This window comes from Pristiophorus japonicus, chromosome 12 (genome assembly GCF_044704955.1).
Source record: "Pristiophorus japonicus isolate sPriJap1 chromosome 12, sPriJap1.hap1, whole genome shotgun sequence".
In the NCBI taxonomy this organism is placed as follows: domain Eukaryota; kingdom Metazoa; phylum Chordata; class Chondrichthyes; family Pristiophoridae; genus Pristiophorus; species Pristiophorus japonicus.
The window spans coordinates 160,137,108-160,160,297 of NC_091988.1; the positions used below are offsets into that span (position 1 = coordinate 160,137,108).

Genomic DNA, 23,190 nt, shown 5'->3' on the forward strand with positions numbered 1-23,190 from the left:
TCACGAAAGAAGAGGATGGTTAATGTCGCAATGGGGGAGGGGATGGGACGAGTAGAGATATTGCACAGAATAAAAATACATAAAAAGAAGGTTCTAAATAGGATGGCATCACTCAAATTTAACAAGTCACCTGGTCCAAATGCAATGCATTAGGGTAGAGATAGGGTAGAGATAGCAGAAGATCTGACCACAATCTTTCAAACCTCCTTGGATATGAGAATGGTGCCAGAGGACTGGAGGGTTGTAAATGTTACACCCATGTTCTAAAAAGGGAAGATGCTGTATATATGTTTTTCAAAAGATATTTGATAAAGTACCACACAACAGAAAATAGAAGCACACGACATTAAAGGGACGGTGGTAAGTTGAGTACGTAATTGGCTAAGGGATAGAAGGCAGAGAGTAGTGGTGAAAAGGTGTGTTTCTGACTGGAGGGAAGTGTGCAATGGTGTCCACCAGGGATTGGTATCAGGACCATTGCTTTTCTTGTTATAAATGACATGAACATGGGCATAGGGAGTATAATTTTTACATTTGCGAATGAAAGTAAACCTGGCAACATAGTAAATAGTGAGCAGAGTAGTAACAGACTTCAGGAGGACATAGAAATGGTTAGTCATATGATAGATGCAATTTAAAGCGGCAAGTGTGACGTGTTATATTTTGGAGAAACAACATGGAGAGGCAGTATAATCTAAATGGTACTATTTTGAGGGGGTGCAAGAGCAGAGAGTCCTGGGGGTCTCTGTTCACAAATCTTTGAAGGTGGCAGGGCAAGTATATAAGGCGGTTAAGAAAGCATATGGGATACTTGGCTTTGCAAATAGGGACATTGAATACAAAGACAAGGAAGTCATGCTAAACCATAGAAATCTCTGTTTAGGCCTCAGCTAGTGTATTGTGTACAATTCTGGGCACCACACTTTAGGAAGGATGTCAAGGCCTTGAAGAGGAGGTTTACCAGGATGATACGAGGGATGAGGGACATCAGTTACATGGAGAGATTGGAGATGCTGGGATTGTTCTCCTTAGAGCAGAGAAGGCTAAAGAGAGATTTAATAGAGGTATGCAAAATAATGATGAGTTTTGATAGAGCAAGTACGGAGAAATTGTTTCCTCTGGCAACTGGGTTGATAACCAAACATCATAGATTTAAAATAATTGGCAAAAGAACTAGAGGAGAAATGAGGAGAAATGTTGTTAAGATCTGGAACACACTACCTGAAAGAGTGGTAGAATCAGATTCCATAGGAACTTTCAAAAGGCAATTGGACATGTACTTGAAGAAGATTATTTTGCAAGGTTATAGGGAAAAAGCTGGGGTGTGGGACTAAATTGGAGAGCTCTTTAAAAGAACTGGCACAGGCACGATGGTGCGAATGGTTTCCTTCTGTGCTGTATGATTCTAACAGTGTTTAAGACATACATTAATAAGAGAGAGTCAGTCGTTTTATAATAATAATATTAGTTATATAGCACCTTTAATGTAGTAAAATGACCCAAGGTGCTTCACAACAATTTTAGGAGTAAGAAGTAGAGTTTGACAAATCTGTTGAATCTTTTGATGAAGTTAGTGACCTCATGAATAAAGGCATGGCAATAGATATTATTTACCTGGATTTTAAAATAGTATTTGACATTATCCCACATAAAAGATGACTGCATAAGGTTTCAACCCATAGTATAAATGGAAATGTATTGAATTGGATTAAAGGATGGCAAGTTGAAAAAAATAAGCAGTAGTAAATGGGAAAGCAACTGGCAAGGAAGTGACTGCTAGCACTGCACCACAGAGAGTCTGTTCAACGGTATTTGTGTTTTCAGATAACACCAAAATGGCAATAGCGGCAATGAGAAGAACCAGTGGGCCCAAATTCACAATGATATGGAAATGCTCAGGCTGATTTTCTTCTACTTAACTCCCCATGTTTATTTTTTATTAATCATTCTCGGGATATGGGCGTCGCTAGCAAGCCCAGCCTTTATTGCCCATCGCTGGTTGCAGTTGAGAAGGTGGTGGTTGACAGGCTGCAGTCTGTGTGATGAAGTACTCGCACAGTGCTGTTAGGTAGGGCATTCCAGGAAATTGACTCAGTGACCATAAAGGAATGGGGATATATGTCCAAGTCGGGATGGTGTGTGACTTGGAGTGTATGATGTTCCCATATACCTGCTGCCCTTGTCCTTCAGGTGGTGGAGGTCACGGGTTTGAGAGGTGCTGTCAGAGAAGCCTTGGCACGTTGCTGGGAAGTAGGCAAATTTATGTCATTTGAAGGATATATATATATATAGTTTATAATTCTAATAAATTAAACAAAGATATCTCACATAAAAGAATAAAGGTAAAAGCTAGTGTCTGAAGGTCTTACCCTGCCTGAGATACATTACAATTTAACTCCAAAATAGAAGAAAACAGTTTAAAGAAGGCTTTTGTAATGTCTTTGCAAAGTAAAGCCTTTATTTTGCTCTGGTAACCTTGCCAGCATTGGTGGTAGCTGAAAATGTGACATTAGATACAGAGCAAAAGGTCAGCAATCCAATGTCCATGTTTTTGTATTACTTTTATTTTAGTTTAATAAAAATGTAAATGCTAATGTAAGATCCTAACAAACAAGGCAAGAAACAGAAGTGTTCTCATTTTTATTGCGCCTACATTTCGTTTTGAGATGTGCAACTGATCTTTTGGCCATTTCCAGTTGGGGAAAAATCAATGTGCATTTTGCAAAGTTTCGTGATCCTCTCTTTTGCAATTGTTGCCAGCAGAGAAATAAAACTATCAGGATACTGCGCCCAAAATACGCTTGAAATTGCACTGGTTAGGTTACAGTTTAAGTTTCCACTAAAATTAATTTGCATATCACAAATGTATAATCTTCCAAGAACCAGCTCAATCGGTCAACATAATATAATGTCATTGTTTCTTTCTTGTTTTCTTTCCATTAAAATAATATTCCTTGATGTATTTAAGAGTGGTAACCTGGTGCAGTTTTATTAATACAACTGAAAATGGGGTTCTCAACAAAAATAAGCAGTCCTCTACCTCTGAGTATTCTGATTTAAGATATTTGAAAATAACTTTAAAAAAAATAAACTGAACCATAGAATAGTTTTATTGGTGTACATGTCAGTTTCTTCATAAATTAAATATTTTTTGATATGAAAATATGTTTAAATCGTGCCTGTGCACCTAAGAAAATGAGCGCAATTTGAAGAACCTTCCCAAACCAGCGCAATCGGTGGAATCTCATAATTTTGACTTGGGGGTATAATGTATGCACCTTGAGTGTGCTCACAGGTTTGTAGAGCTAGTGCATTGTGAGTGGCTTAGCCAGACATGTGATGTTCACATGACTCAATAAAATCCCAGTCAGTCCAGGATGAGGTATGCAGTTGTTAGCCTAGTGGATGAACTGGTAATGTGTAGTGTGATTGTTAAACCTTTGTTAAAAAACCAACTAGTTCTTAATAGCAATGTGTTGCTATAAATTCTTAAGAAAAGAACCCATGAAGCAAATACATTACAGGGGGCATGGCCAGTTTTGTGGGCAGGACCTGATTTGAGTGCATTGAATCTTGAACCAGTGTAAAAGATCATGGAAAAACACATGTAACTCACTAACATTGAAAATTCCCCAATCTGTTGCGCCAATTTTGCTGGAATCTAGGCACAAAACTAGCAGAAACAAGCGGAAACCTTTCACCCATTGTCTCTGAATGTCATGGAGAAATCCTTCTATTTATTTCACACCAGACACATACATATGTTAGCTTTGCCATAAACAATGATGTGTTGCTATGCTGAGGTGGAGCTTTCATCCTTTATTTTCTATCGCTCCAAAACATCAGAATCGGTGAATATAATGAAATCATGGGTACAATGATAACTATCTTTGAAATTATGAAATTTGGTTATTTTTAAAACATCTTATTCTAGGTCTCCTTCTCTTACTTAGGTAGTGGAATATAAATCAAATAAAATTTACATTTGGAGCCATTAATGCTATAGTCAGCAAATCCTGTGATATATTACCTGTTGACTTTCATTCCAAAGTGGCTTTTAACCAGAGTTCTTACTTGGCATAGTCAAAAACAGTTAATAAATTACTCAGGACTGTACTAATCATTTTAATCAACATTTTATAAATGTTTGACTTTGGCTCTTTTTCCTCACTGTAATAACATACTTTATTCTCACAGGTAAACTGCCTGCAAACTTCAATTGATTTCTTGGTTTCAATTGTTATTTTACCACGTATTAATGGTAAGTATCAACCTGAAAAATAAAAGTGGACTTTATCATTATTAGAAGTTCTGTAAAAGTTCAGCTTTACCTTGAGTTTTTCTGCATTAAAAGCAACACCAATTCCCAAAAGTACAAAAATCCTTCAATTGCTTAAAAATATAACTTTAGCTCTCCTGATGGCTCAGTGATTTTCTCGAAGGAGTAGCTGAATCATAAAGACCAGGGAAGTCACAGCCTCAATTCCTGATCTTTGCTGAAGTAACTAATTGCAGCAAGAGTAACAGTAGGAGTTGAGAAGACAAAAATCAATTAAGGTGTCCTGGCCAATATTTATCCCTCAATCAACATCACTAAAAAACAGATTATCTGGTCATTATCACATTGCTGTTCGTGGGATCTTGCTGTGCGCAAATTGGCTGCCACATTTCCTACATTACAACAGTGACTACACTGCAAAAAGTGCTTCATTGGCTGTAAAGCGCTTTGGGACGTCCGTTGGTCGTGAAAGGCATTATATAAATGAAAGTCTTTCTTTCTTTACTTCTGACCGGAATCTAGCAATATTCTGCTCGACGGATTAGCCTGCCTAAAGTCACTGTCAAGGCTCACATATTAATCATGGCCACTTGCATGAGGTTCCATGCACAGTCAATGCTTACAAAGAGGGGGAGAGTGCAGAAAATTGGTGAAAGAAATAAATGTCATCTACATTTCGAATGTCAATATGTAATAAACCATTATGTATTACTGGTGGTGTGTGAAGTTCCCCACTGCCAGCACATACTCACAAAATTACTCCCAATATTTTAATATGGCATAGGAGAGGAAGACAGATCTAACTTTTAAGGGCAAGGATTCACTTGAATTGAGCCAGCCAGAGCTCTTGCTAGTTTGGTCCATTTTTAGCTGACCAAACTGGTGAACAGGTGCTTGCAGGTAAAATTCTATATTTGTGTACTCTGAAAGCACGGCCTTTCCTATGTGATAAGGTTTTACAGCTGGTGATAAACAGGTTAAGTAGTGGGAGAAGAAGACATGTGCAGATCCAGTTTAGAGGGGTGGGGACAATAAACGGCTATGGTCACAAAAGTGGGGCAAACATTCAGATTCTCTTTGGCGAATCTCAGAAGGAATTTCAACCCATTAGCAGTATGCTGAAGGTGCAGGGGACTAAAAAGAGACAAGAAACAATGAAGGGAAAAGGAACCCTAGGCACAGGTGTAAGACTGCAGACAAGTAACAGAACAAGCCAGCACTCAACTCGTGTTTGTTGGTTGCTGGCATTGAGGTTGTGCTGTACAAGATGGTTGCAAGTAGGGTTGTCTCTGTACTACTCCATGATACCGTCCCTCCAGGTTATCAATGCAACTTAAAGCAAGGAGGAGGAGCCAAGTTTCAGCCCACAGTTGACAATTACCATATGCCAGCACTAAGCTTCATGGTAGGCATAGGTGGTCTTGCAGCAGAGGGTACAAGTCTGTATCTGCCTCTCTGCTGACCAAGACCATAATCAGAGGAAGTTTTGCTACGCTGTACAAAACCCTGGTTAGACCACATTTGGAATACTGTGTACAGTCTGGGCACCGCACATTAGAAAGGAGATACTGGCCTTGGAAGGAATTTCACTAGAACGTTACCAGGGCTCAAAGGGTTAAATTCTGAGGAGATATTAGATAATAAACTAGGCTTGTATTCCCTGGGATAGAGAAGGTTAAGGGGTGATTTGATTGAGGTTTGTAGGATTTTGAAAGTAAGTATGGGCAATGGACCCTTTAAGCTGCGCAGCTACACTGCACTCTGGAGCTCCCATGCAACCGGCTCACTGGCTTTTAAATGGGTAAAATCGCGCATACGCGGTATTTTGAATGAGTTGCGCACCCAAAAAAAATTAAAGGGAATATTGCTAGTGGGAGAAGTCTAGGACAAGGGACAAGGGGACATAATGCTAAAATCAGAGCCAGGCCATTCAGCAGAGAAGTTAGGAAACACTTCTCCACACAAATATGATACAAATATGGAATTCTTTCCCACAAAAAGCAGTAAATGCTAGCTCAATTAATAATTTTAAATCGGAGATTGATAGAGTTTTGCTAGCAAGGATATTAAAGGCTATGGAGACAAGGGGGCTGAAATTCGGTAAGGCCCCGCTTGGGGGCGGTAACTGAGACGAGACGGAACTTCCTGCGCCCGGCACAGAAGTCCCAGCCCGGCCATGAAATTGGGGTTACCGCCCTGAGAGGAAGTGGAGCACAATGTCGGGCGCCCTACTTCCTCTCAGGGGCAGGACCGGGGCGGTAAGGGTGTGAAATATCCAGTGCTACGTGGATCACGGCATAGCGCTGATACGAGCACAGGGCTTTTCCTTCCGCTAACTCCACTGGAAGGCAGTAGAGCTCCCCAGGCGAGAATTTGTTTGCATCCTGTTAGTGAACAGGAGGCGCAAATAATGCAAATTTCTCCCCCAGTGCTTGTAAATGGAATTAGATCACAGATCAGCCATGATTTAATTGAATGACCGAACAGGTTCAAGGAGCTGAATGGCCTACTCCTCTTCCTATGAAAGTTACTATTGAATCCGCTTCCACCAACCTTTCAAGCAGAGCATTCCATTTTTCAACTCACTGCATTAAACAAATTCTCCTCATCTCCCCCCGGAGTAGAGTAGATGGAACTTTATTCTACACTTAGCCTGTTACACTAGCTCTAGAACTGCTTATTGCTGACAAAATGAAAAACAGATCTGTTCTCCCAGCACTAACAACCACACCTTGTTAGCAACAAAAATTCACCTTTTTAAAAAATAACTATCACTGCATGTCATTCACATAATTGCTATGCTACAGGTGAACACTCAAAGTGAGCTGTTATGCAAACTCTTGCAATATTATACATTAAATTGAAATCACTAGCTTTAAAATGGGGGAAAAAAATCTTAAAGAAAATGTAAGAGTTGGACACTGAGAAAAAGAAAATGCTCCAAAATGATATACAAACAATACAGAAAATTATATTGGGACCAAAATAAACATTTCAGCAAAAAAGTCCATTTGGAGCCACTAACAGCAGGGAATTAGAAATTTTCCACATCAGCCCTACCCATGCATCCTGGCATATGCCAGGCGTGCCAAAGCAGCACATCTTCCCTATGTTGAATATATTCGGCAAACACGTTGTTCTAAATTTTGCATCATTACAGCATCTTTTGTAGCAACCCAAATGTGAAATGTGTTGCAAGTTAGAAATATGGCCGTATGGTCAAGACTGTGGGGATGGGCGGTGCAGGCCTATTGTTAATTTTAAAATTAAGCCCACAATATGTATAACTGACATGCAAACTATTGTTTTATGCAGCTGTCCTGGCTGATGGATACCCGCTTCCTCTGATCGACCACATCAAATTTTCTAACCTTATTGTACAGCCTCACAAGGTAAAGTCACGTAGTTTTAGAACTGTTGCATAAGGAACAGCCGCCTAACACTATGAAGCAATATATGGTTGTGTTCATTAATTATATACAAATGCTACAAGTCAAGACATTTATTGTAATGGACATATCAACTGAAAATAAGGTTTATACTATAAAATAGATCCAAGTTGTAGCAATATAAAGTATTATAATGTTGGGGCTATTAGTACATTTAATACTCAACATGTCCAATCTCTGAAGACCAGCAATCAACAAAGCAAATAGAATACTGAACTATATGGTCAAAATGGTAGAGTAAAAATCAGAGGAAGTTATGCTTAAACTGTACAGTGCACTGGTCAGGTCACTCTTTGAATACTGTGTCTAGCCCTGGTCACCAAGATGCAACGGGACACCATCACCAGTACCTGTGCATATATTTCATACTCACAGGCCTCCTTCTTTCAAATGTCAGGTCCCCGAGATCTGGGTCCCTGAGGTTCCTCAGTCGAGGAACGCCATCTCCCTACCCTCCGGTCAGTAATTGTCTCCTAATCTTCTCTGTTCTCCTCAACTGTGTCCAACTTGGTTCTGGATTGGAATTGTTCCTGTTTTTCCTAAATGTCACTCTACTCCTTCATTGCTTCCTGGATTGCTCTCCACTGGCCTCCGAGATCAACCTCCTATACCTCAAGACCAGTTCTCTGCACCGTTACTGTCTGCTGGTTTGACTTCTGTTCATTCTCTAGCTTCTGGTTGCACCTTGCTCTCCTTTTTTTCCCAACCAGTTTATTTCCATTGTCACCTGCTGCCTAGCAGCTTCCTCCCCTTTTATGTTAGGCCATATAATATTGGTTTGGTTACCTACTCCCTTGTCAACTGCTACTTTTATTATATAAAAACAGAAAATGCTGGAAACACTCAGCAGGTCAGGCAGCATCTGTGGAGAGAAAAACAGAATTAATGGTTCAGGTTGATGCCCCTTTATCAAAAATGGAAAAAGTTAGAGATGTAACAGATTTTAAGCAGGTGCAGAGGCAGGGAAGGTGGAGGGGAGGAAAGAACAAAAGGGAAGGTCCATGATAGGATGAAAGGCAGGAGTGATTAAATGACAAAAGGTATGATAGTACAACGCAAAAGGAGATGGCAATTGGGACAAGGAAAGAAACTAAGTATAGGTCCACAAGAGGTGTAAATGAGAATAGCAGAATCATCAACATCATCTGAAAAAATAGGGGCAGAGGTTACAGTCTGAAATTGTTGAACTCGATGCTGAGTCCAGGAGACTGTAAAGTGCCTAATTGAAAAACGTAAGCTGTTCCTAGAGCTTACGTTGAGCTTTGTGGAACAGTGTAGGAGGCCAAGGACAGAGAGGTCAGAGTGGGAGCGGAGCAGAGAATTAAAATGGCGGGCGACCGAAAGCTCAGAGTCACACTTACGGACTGAATGGAGGTGTTCCACAAAGCGGTCACCCAATATGCTTTTGGTCTCCCCAAAGTAGAGGAGACCACATCGTGGGCAGGGAATACAGTTAAATACAAGAAGAACGAGTAAATCGCTATTTCCCCTGGAAGGAGTGTTTGGTGTGTTGGACGGCTTTGTGCTACTTTTATTTTCCTGCCCAGATCTCTCCCACTGGCTCATGAAGTTTAAAGTTCCCCACTTCGCATGTGTCCTGTCATGTGTGCATTTGGTTGCTGCTCTGGATACATCCCCATTCCCCCACCCCCCACCTCCATTCTTTCTTTCAGCCATCCTTGGTATTGTTTTAATTTTTCCCTTTTGACTTTAAAAAATGGTTATGGTGCTTCAAGTCTTGTTGCAGAATGCCATTAGTCTTTTACACAGTGATGGACGCCACAGTAAGGATTATGCCACACCCTTGCCTTTTGCGATGCACCTTATTGGGAGGTAGTTGAAGGAAAATAATCACAAGCCCCCTTGGCAACTGCCGACATCACTCGCCTCAGTCTCTCCTGAGCTATTAACAATTGCTTCCCTACAGAAGAGGGAATTCACCGCTCTCTTCAACCACCTTCCTTGATGACCGGGCATTCGTTCTAAGCCTCCTGGAATGAACAGAGAAGCCTTGCAGTCAAACCAGTACCCTCTTCCTATTCTCGCACATAAATACTTCGTACACACACTTGTTTTCCCCATTCCTCCACGACTGTAAGCCACCACAGTGCCACCTCCTTAGCAGTTACTTCCAAAACAGGCTGCAGCTTAGGGTGTTACTGCCACTTCAGCCATGACCTAGTAGCGTAACCTTATTCATGCGATGGAAGCTTTACCTAAGTGCAAAGACCAGCAACATGTAATTCATAGATTCACACAAACGTACGTTAATTTAAGAACGCACCATTCTTCATCAGAAAGTGCCCAGATTAAAATCCAACCCCATTATCTGCAGAACAAATCCTTCTGACTCTCCTATGGTGATTTAACTCTACCTTCTCCATTAATGGTATTGGTGCCTTTAAAGCCCAGGATGTTCTTGGTTTTCACTTGTTTTCATGGCTGCAGCCAATACTGCGCTCCCAAGTGTGTATGTGTGACAACTATTATATTTGAATTAGGCACTACAGCAAGTTCGGATGCAGAGCTCTGGGTCCCCAATGGAGCAACTTTCCAGTGTCTTTCACACTAACTGCTACCAGAGAGTGAAAGAACAGCTCTATTCTGTCACAATGTCATTAAGCAACTCCCAATTAATGCTCAGATATTGTTAACAATTTTTTTACTGTGCTTATGATAATTTAGATTCTGTCATGTTATGCTAAATATTGGTTACTTGTACTGTGATCACTGACACTGAGCCTTGTCATGATGTTTGCCAAAATAGTCCAGAAATTGCTGGAGCAGTGCATCTCGCAAGGAGTGCCATGAATTGGATTTTTTAAACTCACCCTTCAAATGTTATTTTTGAGTTGCAAATAGCAGGAAATGTAAGTTAATAATGGCATGGTGACATCAACGGAGCATCTGGGATCTCGTGAACATCAGGTCTAATGGTCTATCTGTTTAACCAATTACATTTAAGGATAGAGAAAGAAACAGAGCGAATAACAAAGAAACAAATAGGGTGAATTAGAGTCAAATAAGATACAGAAAGAGAAATAAAGAGATGGAAAGGAAGGAAGAGGATTAAGAGAGAAAACATAGACAAAAAGGAAAAATAATATAGAAAAACCTCCAGGAACAAATTACTACCTGCAGGAGTGATACTCCAAACTTTCATTGTTCCCTTTCAGGGCCTTCTAGTTTGAATGGTATGTCAGGATCATAACTCACCTCAATAACCAGGTCCTTACGACATGAACTATCAGCCTTAAATGGCTGCAGCACAATTAGTTCGCATTAATGAGACAAATTCAGTAATTTCATGACACAATATGGGGAAGCTCACGATGAGATGGTAATTTTTTCCATTTTAATGAGGCTAACAGTGGATCGGCGTAAATCGTCCAGCAATTTGTGGCAAATCGGAACTCATTGCGTATTTTTTCTTCGCCACAAGTTGCTGTGCTTTTTACGCATTAATAATGGTGCCACTGTTATTTTTCCAGCAATTTCTGGGCCAATGTTACAGATGTAGTTAAATCAAATTGCTGGTTGAGATACATCTTTGTGTCTTATTCAGTCCTTAAACCTTTGATGAGCACTTCAGTCCATATTAAACCTTAGATCTGTGAGTGGCAGAACATTAGCTTGTTAACATTCACCTAATTAGTATATGCCAGATAATTAAAATCAAGCTAAATTAGGCATCATATATTAAATGTTAGGAAAAACATAAATTCTACATATTGGAAAAGCGGGAATGTTTAGCTTAGACCACCTTGCTCATATCTGTTACACCTTGTGATTGCAATTACATATTTCCTACATACCGCTTGTCCAATTATGATTTTATTCTTATTTCTCCCACATTTGCTTTTCCAGAACAAGCAAGACCAGAAAAGTTACTATTTTTAGTGATTTGTGAATACCTTTTTCATAAAAATTGCTAGTTTTCATAGTACACTTTTAGATATGCAGGGTAGTAATACTGTATGACAGATTTGGATGACTCCCCTGCCCTTAGAAATCTATAAACTCATGTATTTGTCTCAACTTTTATAATATTGTGAAATTATTATGCTACTAAAGGCTGCTTGACTAATGAATGCTTCCATGGTGCTATGAGTTGTGTTAAATGTAAACATGACATCTAAACCATGATTCTAGGTACTTACTGAGTCTGTATTTTTATATTTTTTAGAATTTCCTGCTGTTTGCCACAGATCTCACCTACAATTGAATATCAAAGAATTTGCACACCAATGATTCAGTGGTCCCAAACTGAAACATTCAGGAAGAAAATTATTATGCACATTTTTCTTTCCAAATGATGTTTGTCTAAAGCAATTGTCCTTGCATTTCATAATACTTTACATGTAAACACAATGGCCTGGAATTTGCGGTCAGCAGCGAAGCAAAGGTGTTGGCCCCGAAGTACGCTTCGCGCAAGGATCTCACAATCTCTGTGTCAAGAACTTCGGCTTTCCCGACCTTCAATTCAAATCAAAAGAGATTAGTGGGGATCCCCTAGTGCAAGCTGCTGTGACATCAACAGATTGTCTAAGCAGCCAATCAAAATGCAGAATTCTCACAGACAGCGAACAAGGAAGTGGGTAAGCTCTTAAAATTCTAACTTTTAAAAAATGTTGAAGAGAGCAAAACAAAGATTGGGGCTCTCACATGATGGACAAACTTTAAAAATATATATATATTTTTTAAAGGTACTTAAACATTTTAAATGTTTTATTAAAATGGACAAATTTCACACTGCACAGAATTAAAATTAGATTTTCAGCCTCTTAAACTTTGTTTAGCAGTCACTATGCTGTTAAAACCCCAGTTACACCAAATCCCTTTGGACCTAACTTTCAGTGGGGAATTTAACAGCGTAATTACTGCTGAAGAGCCAAAGTTTACGTCAGTTTCCCTAATTTGGGTGATTTCACTGATTGTCGTCTCTCTCAGGGCGGGGGGCATAGCGCAGCCTGTGAATGACAGTCTGCAACTTCAGGATTTCTACAATAGCCTGTGCATGCTCCAAATCCCGAAGTTGCAGTCAGTTTCAAAGGCGTAATGACGGCGAATGCTGTTAGTTTGCTGTCAACCTGACTACAAATTCCGGGCCATTAATGCTTTATATTATTTTACTACAATTACCAAGGTCCGAAGGCTGATAATAAATGGATCTGTACAAGAAACTGATCAATATTCCACTTTTTAAAAGTACATAATAAAGGCTACAAATGTTTGCTTCTGTTTCTTTTATGTATTTGTTTACTTCTATTGCCTCAGTAAATTGAACACAATATCTTGTAGTCTCACTCAATCCTGTACCTATGTTTTCTTGCTGGATACTATTCGCTCCCCAAATCACGGAGGTTCAGTTGTCCTCAGTATATCATTTCATTTGTATCTGTCATTCTCCATCTCAGCGCTTTATTCCACATGCTTTGTGACCAGTCGTTCACATTGAGGAAGTACAGGAAGAGACAATATTTGGCTGACTTTGATCATCGCAGCATATGAGAAGGTGAATTATTGATCATACATTTCATCTTCATGTACAAATATGGGGGGGAGGGGGAATCATGAGCGTTCTATTTGAGGTGACATTCCCAATATTCTGTGTAAAAGACTCCATGTAAAAGCACGTTTAATCTTTTCCGCCTAGTATTGGCTGCAGACTTTTATGATGTCTGATGCATCCGATGTAATTCATTCATCAGTTCTCTTTGGTTCAGCTTTATACTTAATCACAGTCACTATTGGCAACCAGGTAATAGCAGCCAGCAAATAATTGTGCAGTGGAATTAGCCTTGGTCTTCTCAGTCTCACCCTCTTCTCAATACCATCTCCTAGTTTCAAGACCTTCAGGCCTTATTGGGGGACAAAAGAAGAAATATTATGTCTCAGAATGAGGCCACATGCACAGTGTAGTGGAAGGCGGTTGTCTAGCTTGTGCTTGTAGTGAAATTCTTAGAAGACTATTCCCCTGTGGAATAATAGCATTATGCTATTGATGTGTAATGATTGAATTTATTTGTTCACAATATATGGGCAATGCTGATAAAGCTTCATTTTAATTGTCCATCCCTAGTTTCCCTAAGAAAGTTGAGGTGTGCCTCCTCCTTGAACTGCTGCAGACTTTGTGATGTTGATGTTCCCACGATGATGTTGGGCAGGGAATTCCAGGATATTAATACAGCAAAAATGAAGGAATGGTAGTATATGCCCAAGTAAGGACTGTGTCTGCCTTGGAGGTGAAATTGGAGGTGATGGTGTTCCCATGATCTTACTGCTCCTGTCCTTCTTAGTGGTTGCAGGACTAGGAGGGGCTGTTGAGGTTAGCTTGGTAAGTTGCTGCAATGTATGCTGTAGATAGTATGGCAACCAGAGTATGTCAGTGGTGGAGGTGGATGACTACAGAGTCCAGTGGTAGGGGCACCGATCAAGGGACTACTTGCGTGGATGGTATCACACATCTAGTGTTGTTGCAGCTTCCTGCATGAAGGTGAATGGTGAGTATTCCATGTAAGCTTTGTAGATGATGGAGCGGCTCGTGAGCCACTAATCAGAGTTCCCAGCCTTTGTCCTGCTCTTGTAGCCAGATTGTTGATAGAGTTGGTCCAGTAAAGCATCTGGTCAATGGTAATCCCCAGAATGTTGATCGTAGTGGAGGCTCAGCGATGGTGGTGCCAACGAACTAAAAATGCCCATCCTCTATATCTTCCATGCTTGCACAATCTGTCAAGGTATGAACATAAGTGCTGATGTATAAAATAGTGGAGGAGCTTGACTCAGGCTCTCCCTTCACTCTTCCCACCCCAGGATAATCATCACTCTGCCATTAGGACAGTATTGCTGCAGGCCTGGGAGGAGGCAAAGGAAGAAGACTTGAGGGAGCAACTCGGTATTATCACCACTGTCAGTGACAAGCCTAATGTGAATGTTAACTGTGCCAGCTGTGGCTCAGTGGGTAGCACTGTCACCTCGGAGTCAGAAGGTTGTGGGTTCAAGACCCACTCCAGAGACTTGAACACAAAAAATCTCTTCAGTGCAGTGCTGAGGGAGTGCTGCACTGTCAGAGGTACTGCCTTTCAGATGAGACGTTAAACCGATGCCCCGTCTGCTCTCTCTAGTGGATATAAAAGATTCCATGGCATTATTTTGAAGAGCAGGAAAGTTATCCCCAGCGTCCTGGTCAATATTTATCCCTCAATCAGGATAGCAAAAAAACAGATTATCTGGTCATTATCACATTGCTGTTTGTGGGAGCTTACTTGTGAGCAAATTGGCTGCCACGTTTCCTACATTACAACCGTGACTACACTCCAAAAATACTCCTTTGGCTGTAAAGCTCTTTGAGACATCCAGTGGCTGTGAAAGGCGCTATATAAATCCAACTCTTTTTTTTTAACCACAGGGATCCTTGCAGCACAATCTGCACCTGGATGTCTGCTGATCTAGAGCCTGTATAGCCACTTCCACACAGTCTCTGCCAGATTGCTGCGGATTGGAAGATATAGGTCTTCCTCTGATAGAACCTAGCTTACCTGCTGGCATCCCTACATTTTTTATCACTTCTTCCTCTAAAAGACATAAATTAATTAGGAATCCCAATGGGAAAGCCACTATCCCAATATCTTGGTCACACAAAAATGGCAGCACCAAAACATTTGGCACAAAGCTTCCTCACTAAGTGGAAATTGAAAATAAATAAAAAAGTAAAAAAAAAATACATGACAACCTCAAAATGCTGCTACTTATTCTAACATTGTGCTCTTTAAATGTATTTCCAGAAACAGCACAACTAGCAGCCCCAGATCCTTAATTCATGACTGATTAATAATTGACACAAACATGGGAAATTATGCAAATATCCAAGTAATATCATTGGAGCTAATTGTAATATAACGAATTACAAATTGATAAATTGATACCGGTCTAGCACAGATGCAAAACCTAACTGGAGAATTCAGTAAAATGGATCTCTTCCCATTTTTCCAATCGGTTACACCAACTTTATGGGAGCGAGATTGTCCCTTTTTGCGATGCCTGTTAGCACCTCCGGGGGGCGTTAATGGGCCACAAAGCACTTTACACCTGGGGGCGCTACCGGATCTTGGGAAATTGCCCAGGATTTTACGGAGGCGCTGTCATGGCATCGCCACACCCCACGAGTAGCGACCCGGGCCACTGCACAACAGGGGGATATTGCCCCGCGAGGCTGGTGCGATGGGTGTCAGCACCAGCTTCACAGGTTGCGAATCAGGTTGACATCCGCTCGCAGGGTGGAAGTTAAAGGGGAGGTCACCAGCACCCAGCAGCACCATCTTACTTGTTTTGCTGACTCTCAGGTTGGCTCTGTTGGTTCCCCCCTAGCATGGCCCAGGCCACCATCGTGTAGCCCGGCAATCCAGTTTGGATGCTGGGCTGCAGCCCAGGTACCACGCTGCCCTGGTGGTCTAATGGAGGCCTTACAGAGTGCGTAGCGACCGTCCCCTTTAAGTGAAGGGGCGTTGAAACACATCAGCGCTACACGGAGCAACCGTGTAGTGCTCCCAATCGGTCTGTGTAGCCTGCCATATGTGGACATTTTGATCAGAAATATAGCTCAGAAAAGAATTAATAAGTGGTAAACTATAATGAGGATTTTGATTCGTAGGGTTTGAATAATGAGCTCAGACCTGCAATGTGTCTGCATCCCCATCCATCAGATATGTTTGTAAGTACCATATTGTAAGTGTGTGTCTAAGTACTATTGTATGTACTGTATGCTTAATAAGACTATGAATGCTTGACCTCCATGCTTCAAGAATCATTTTGATTTTGAGTAACAGATAGAACATCTTGGGGTAGAAATTCACCCCCGCCAGAAACCTGGCGCACCTACTGTTTTCCAAATGTTTTTACCGTCGTGTCAGAAGAGGCGGACTGTTGATCCATTTTCAGCTCTTTGGCAATTTCTTTGGAGCAGACTGGAAGTCCATCATTATGGGGGCGAAAGTGCAGCGGTAAGTGCTGGTGAGAGGCGGAAGTAGGAGCGGGATGGAGTGTCCACCGCTGTCACTCAGTGGCGGAGTGGTGGAGGCGTTACTGCGCATGTGCGTCACCAAGTATTTCACCTCCGTTAAAGGGGAGAGAAGTAGCGATTGTTTAGGTTCGGCCCACTGGGCCACCAGGAAGGGTTTCGGCCAGGCCAGCGGCCTGGCACCCAAGAGGGGGGTGCCATGCTGCCTGTTGGTGGCCCAGCCAAACCCAGGGCCATAACTGTCTGGCCGATTGGGAAGTCGGCCGGCAAAAAGAAAAGAAAAGAAAAAGAAAAAGCTGTCGGGGGCACCGCGCGCCGAATTCTTTCACCTAAATTTCGCGGGGGGGGGCCATGGAGGTGAGGGAGATTGGCGGTGCGCGCTTTGATGACGTGCATAGGACGGTCAGCAGCAGCAGGGCAGAAGTGGGGACCGCCAGAAAATTCCCCGAGGTGAATTTCGATCGTAGCGGCCATTGGACCGGAAGTCGCAGCCGCTAGACTCCGCCGCCTGGCCGCCACTTTCTGGCGGTAAGTGGCCTTTTTGGGAGACTAAATTTCGTCCGCCATAAATCATAAATAAAAACCATCCTCTAACAATGAAAAGTTGGTTTCTTTATAAAATAGAATTATGTCAGGGATAAATATGTTTTCATTTATGTTTTGTGGCAATAAAGGCAGGCTAATATGTGACAAAGTGGGCAATGGTAGATTTCGAACAATTTGTGTTTATCTTCCCATCAGCATTCCATGAGATGGTCTTCAGAATATTATGATTAACATTATAAAAAATCTGTGCTATTGTTTCCTTGATCACAACTGATTATCCCTGGCTTCAAAAAAAATTAAGATTTTAAAACATGAGAATATTTCAATGCTGAACAGTTCAAGCATAGCCTTTAATATCTAATGAATGTCCATTTGGATGCATAAACAGCACAAGCATTTGGGAGCACACATTCTATTATGTACACCTTTATCTAAAAGATCGATCTCAAAACAGCATTCTGTTTACCATGTGATGAAATAAAGCTTGTCCATTTCATTCTAAGAAATTTGTCCATTCAAAAAACCATATGAAAAGCTGGAAGAAGTTTTACTGTTTGTTCATTCTTACCTTGATAAATCCAAAAATATAACCCTTTGTGGACTGTTTCCAGATGTTATAAGTCAATGTGCTGTGTACTAGTTGCTTAATATCTTTACTTCTTTAAATTAAATTTAAATAAATTTAATTAGTGGTGTTTAGCTGTACCAATGCCTTCAGTGTGATATTTTTCATCATTAGAGACAGAGACTGCAGTGAGAATACTGTGGGCCCGAAATTGGTCGTTGTATAAGGTATGCCCATTTCCCGACGGTATGCCGGCGGTGCGTCGTTTCAAACCGCCGGCATACCGCCGAGACCGAAGAGGACAAAAAATGTTTTGGCATTATGTCAGTTGTATGCCAACGATCTGCAGTGGGCAGTAGGTAACATAGTAGTCGATCCAGATCGACTTTCTTTTCAATGGACGGTGTGGCACTGAACTGCGCATGCGTGATTTTTTCCCCTGTTTTTTTCACAGAAGCGTTTTACACGGGATTTCAGGGGTCACCCGGGCATGCGCAGTGAGGTGAAGAGGAGGGAGAGAGAATGAGAAGGAGCAGCAAGCTAGTCGACGGTCAGTTACTTTAAAACACATTGCAGAGTTAAAAAATATTCATAACAACTAATAATTCTATAGTTTGACATATTTTACAAAGCAAAAAGCATAACAATATAAATATAATGGAAATATTAATTTAAAAAGTCAAAGCGCAGGAACATTGAAAAGAACGGGAGGTTGAGGGCACCCGCCTTCGACGAGACGGAGTTACCTGCCCTTCTCAAGAATATTACAGAGAGGTACACTGAGCTAACGAAGGTTGGTCATGGAAAGCCCCCCCCAAAGGAGTACAACAGGATATGGGACGAGATCGGAGAGGCTATGTACTCCACAAGTACCATGGTATGCACCGGGGAAAGTTGCCGTAAGAGGTGGAACGACCTGGTGAGGGTAGCAAAAGTAATGATTTTATTTATGCACCCCCTACGTGCCATGTACCATGTAAATGTAGGTTCAGTGTCACACGGATGATGTTATTTATCTTAAGGTTTTGCCGATGTATTCGTGCTTTCAGGCAATGACAAGATGATCAACGCAGTGTTTTTTAATGTGTATGTGTGTGTGTGTGACCCTGTATGTCTGCGATGTTAAATGGATTGAATATTTTTACTTTCATTTACTTTACTTTCTGCAGAAGAAGACATCTGCAAAAGCAGCTGATCAGCGGCTTATGGGGGAGGAAGAACCCACAACGCAAGAGCCATTGACAGAGATAGAGATCCATGCCCTGTCGCTGGTCGGGGATAGCAACTGTGCCACTACCGGCATTGGAACTGACCCACTCACACAGGATGGTAAGTTGAATACAATCCCCGGTCTGTGTTGCAGTTCTGTCATGTCAAGTAATGTAACTGTAACTGTAATGTTGGGCTCATGTAATGTAAGTTTGTTTCACTATAATGTTGGACTCATGTGATGTACTGCAATGTTGGGGGCATGTAACGCAATGCATATATGTATTGTCTATCTGCGATATGTAATGCAGTACTGCAACAGTGGTGGACATTTAAGTAAGACTGCAATAAGTCACTGTACTATGTACTCATGTAACCCTGACCGTCCCCTGGTGACAAGCATTTTTAAATGTTGTTTTGTACTTCCAGACTCGGACGATTCAGAACATACCAACACAGAGAGACCAGACGACAGATCCACTGCCTCCAACTCTGGCGTCACCCAGTCCTCTCCTGACTTCACCACTGTCAGAGATGATGAAAACGAAGAGGAAGAGGAAGAGCCACTCATCCTGGAGCCAGTGGAGGTGGAGGTGGGGGTGGAGATGGAGGAGGATACACCAGCTCCATGTGGGCCAACTGGAACATCCTCCACCACCGAGTCTATATTCAGGGGATTCCCCCATGGCTCCTCTGATTCTGTGAGACCAAGTGCTGTGCAGCAATATACCCCCAGTGTTGCAGCGACGGAGGTTGGTGCAGAAAAGGTCATTTGCTGCACGACAGATAGTCATGTACCAGGACATGGTGCGTCTGTGGCAGGCCAGCGTCGACATAGGTCGAGAGCTGCTCAAGGCCATGGCTACGATAGCCGCAAACATCGCAGCTCTATCAGAACGGCAGTCGGAGGATAGTGTCATGTCTGATCACCGAGATGGAGCAGACCGCCGACCCCGTCGAAGCCATGTGGCAATCGACGGGATGGGACATGGCGCGGAATCCCCCCGTGCCATAGTAGTCAGGTCAAAAGCACCTGAGGGTGAGGAGCTGCCAGCAGCTTCCAGCCCTGAAGCCGTGCCTTCCACATCACGAGCTTCTCCTGAGGCCCCATTTATTGCGCCTGCAATGTCTGACCCCCAATAACAGCAACAGCACTCAGGGTGCGGTGCTGCACGCCGGCTTTGTACCACCTCGGGCTCAGGGGCAGTGGGAAAGGGAAGGGCGGGAATAAGAAAGGGGGGAATAGTCCCAAGGGTGGTGTAGCATGGGGTTGAAGTTGTGGTCGAGGACAGTAAAGGGTCTTTTGTTGTACTTGTTCATTGAATAATTGAAGTTTGAGAAAAGTTTATTCATGTTGTTAAAGTTTTGTTAAAGTTGTTATTAAAGTTGTTACAGTAGTTATATAGTTATAACTTTCACAAAGTTATAAAATTGTTGCATATTTTTGACATTTTGACATAAACGTTTAAATTGAATTTAAGCACTCGTGTACAGTGTCAAACTTTTGGGGTAACAGTCATCAGGGTCGCCAAACGCAGCTCTCCACATTCAAACAAAGCATTCATTTATGAGCTGCTGCCGTAACAATTTTGCAGTGGCATACGTTCCGCGCACCCTCTGCTGTGGTGTTGGGGGGGTGGTGCCATGGGTTCATCTGGAAGCTCCTCATCTTCCTCCCCCACATTTTCCTCTTCTTCCTCCTCTGTCTCCTGCACTCTCTCTCCAGGTGGTCCCGCAGTCAACCTGTGGCAATTCCTGTCCCTGCTTGATTGCTAAACTATGCAACATGCAGCACACCACTGTGAACTGAGCAACTGCTCAGGGTGGTATTGCAGCCTGCCTCCCGAGTGGTCCAAGCATCGAAAGCGCTGCTTCAGCACTCCAATTGTCTTTTCGATAATATTGCTGTGGCTATATGGCTCTTATTATATCGTTGCTCGGCTTCTGTCTGAGAGTTCTGCAGGGGAATCAAGAGCCAGGTGGCGAGGCCGTACACTTTGTCCCCCAGCATCCAGCACTTACCTTGTGGCTTAGACTTCAACAGGTCAGACACAGTGCTCTCACTCAAGATGTGTGCATCATGGATGCTCCCTGGAAAGTTGGCATTCACTTCCATTACGTGCTGTGTATGGTTGCATACGAGTTGCACCTTGAGGGAGTGAAATCCCTTGTGGTTTCGGTACACCTCCGCCTCATGTAATGGTGCTCGCAGGGCAATATGGGTACAGTCAACAGCACCCTGTACCTTGGGGAAGCCGGCAATGCATGCAAATCCCAAAGTCTGTGCCTCCCTGGTCATTGGGAAGTTTATAAATTCCATCCAGTGTGCATACAGTGCTTCGGTTACCTGTCGAATGCACCGATGAGTAGCGTACTGAGAAATATAGCATATGTCCCCAGCTGATGACTGAAAAGAGCCACATGCATAAAAGGGAAAGTGCCGCAGTCACCTTCACCTCGACAGAGAGTGCAGTAATGTTGGTGGTACTGGGCTGCAGGTCTGCCTTAATGAGCTGGCAAATCTCATTGATCACCTCTTTTCAGAAGTGCAGCCTTTAAACGCACTATCAATCAGTCAGGTCCAAGTATGAACGCTTCTCCCTGAAAAATTCTTTGCTGGTAAGGCCTCCTCCTTCTCATCAGTCTGCGACATCCTCCATTACCCTGATAACTCTGTTCAATAAACCTTCTCACATCTGGATCCTGCAGGTGGGCTAGCGTTAATGGCTAAAGAGGAGGTTAACACAATAATAAGGAAGAACATTAGCTTGGATGATGTGGAATCTATATGGGTAGAGTTGCAAAACACCAAAGGGCAGAAAACATTAGTGGGAGTTGTGTACAGACCAGCAAATAGTGTTGGGAGGTTGGGGATGGCATCAAACAGGAAATTAGGGATGCGTGCAATAAGGGTACAGCAGTTATCATGGGTGATTTTAACCGACATATTGATTGGGCTAACCAAACTGGTAGCAATACTGTGGAGGAGGATTTCCTGGAGTGTATAAGAGATGGTTTTCTAGACTAATATGTCGAGGAACCAACTAGAGAGCAGGCCATCCTAGGCTGGGTCTTGTGTATTAATTAGCAATTTGGTTGTGTATGGCCCCTTGGGGAAGAGTGACCATAATATGGTAGAATTCTTCATTAAGATGGAGAGTGACACAGTTGATACAGAGACTAGGGTCCTGAACTTAAAGAAAGGAAACTTCGATGGTATGAGATGTGATTTGGCTACGATAGACTGGCGAATGATACTTAAAGGGTTGACGGTGGATAGGCAATGGCAAACATTTAAAGATCACATGGATGAATTACAACTATTGTACATCCCTGTCTAGCGTAAAAATAAAACAGGAAAGGTGGCTCAGCCATGGCTAACAAGCGAAATTAGGGATAGTGTCAAGGAAGAAGCATATAAATTGGCCAGAAAAAGCAGCAAACCTGAGGATTGGGAGAAATTTAGAATTCAGCAGAGGAGGACTAAGGGTTTAATTAGGAGGGGGAAAATAGAGTATAGGAGTAAGCTTGCAGGGAACATAAAAACTGACTGCGAAAGCTTCTATAGATATGTGAAGAGAAAATGATTAGTGAAGACTAATGTAGGTCCCTTGCAGTCAGAATCAGGTGAATACATAATGAGGAACAAGGAAATGGCAGACCAATTAAACAAATACTTTGGTTCTGTCTTCACTAAGGAAGACACGAATAACCTCCCGAAAATACTAGGGGATCGAGGGTCTCGCGGGAAGGAGGAACTGAGGGAAATCTTTATTAGTCAGGAAATGGTGTTAGGGAAACTGATGCGACTGAGGCCGATAAATCCCCAGGACCTGATAGTCTGCATCCCAGAGTACTTAAAGAAGTGGCCCTAGAAATAGTAGATGCATTGGTGGTCATTTTCCAAAATTCCATGGACTCTGGATCAGTCCCTATGGATTGGAGGGTAGCTAATGTAACACCACTTTTTAAAAAAGGAGTGAGAGAAAAAAGGGAATTATAGACCGGTTAGCCTGACATCGGTGGTGGGGAAAATGCTGGAATCAATTATTAAAGATGTAATAGCAGTGCATTTGGAAAGTAGTGACAGGATCAGTCCAAGTCAGCATGGATTTATGAGAGAGAA

General features: G+C 42.2%; 2 protein-coding genes across 2 annotated transcripts in view; both read left to right on the plus strand.

Moving 5' to 3' along the window:
* Window positions 1-12,961, plus strand: part of LOC139276883 (bactericidal permeability-increasing protein-like) — a 115,759-nt gene extending 102,798 nt beyond the window's left edge. The window contains exons 14-16 of the mRNA XM_070894880.1: window positions 4,198-4,261; window positions 7,595-7,671; window positions 11,915-12,961. Coding sequence (XP_070750981.1) covers window positions 4,198-4,261; window positions 7,595-7,671; window positions 11,915-11,953 — 180 coding nt within the window. The 3' untranslated portion in view covers window positions 11,954-12,961. The remainder of the gene's footprint in view (window positions 1-4,197; window positions 4,262-7,594; window positions 7,672-11,914) is intronic.
* A 5,365-nt stretch (window positions 12,962-18,326) lies between these two features.
* LOC139277025 (uncharacterized) lies at window positions 18,327-20,209 on the plus strand. The gene is made up of 3 exons (XM_070895030.1): window positions 18,327-18,405; window positions 19,025-19,184; window positions 19,494-20,209. Exons 2-3 carry the CDS (start codon window positions 19,061-19,063, stop codon window positions 19,976-19,978), a joined length of 609 nt encoding a protein of 202 aa, XP_070751131.1. The 5' UTR covers window positions 18,327-18,405; window positions 19,025-19,060; the 3' UTR covers window positions 19,979-20,209.
* The last annotated feature ends 2,981 nt before the right edge of the window (window positions 20,210-23,190 follow it).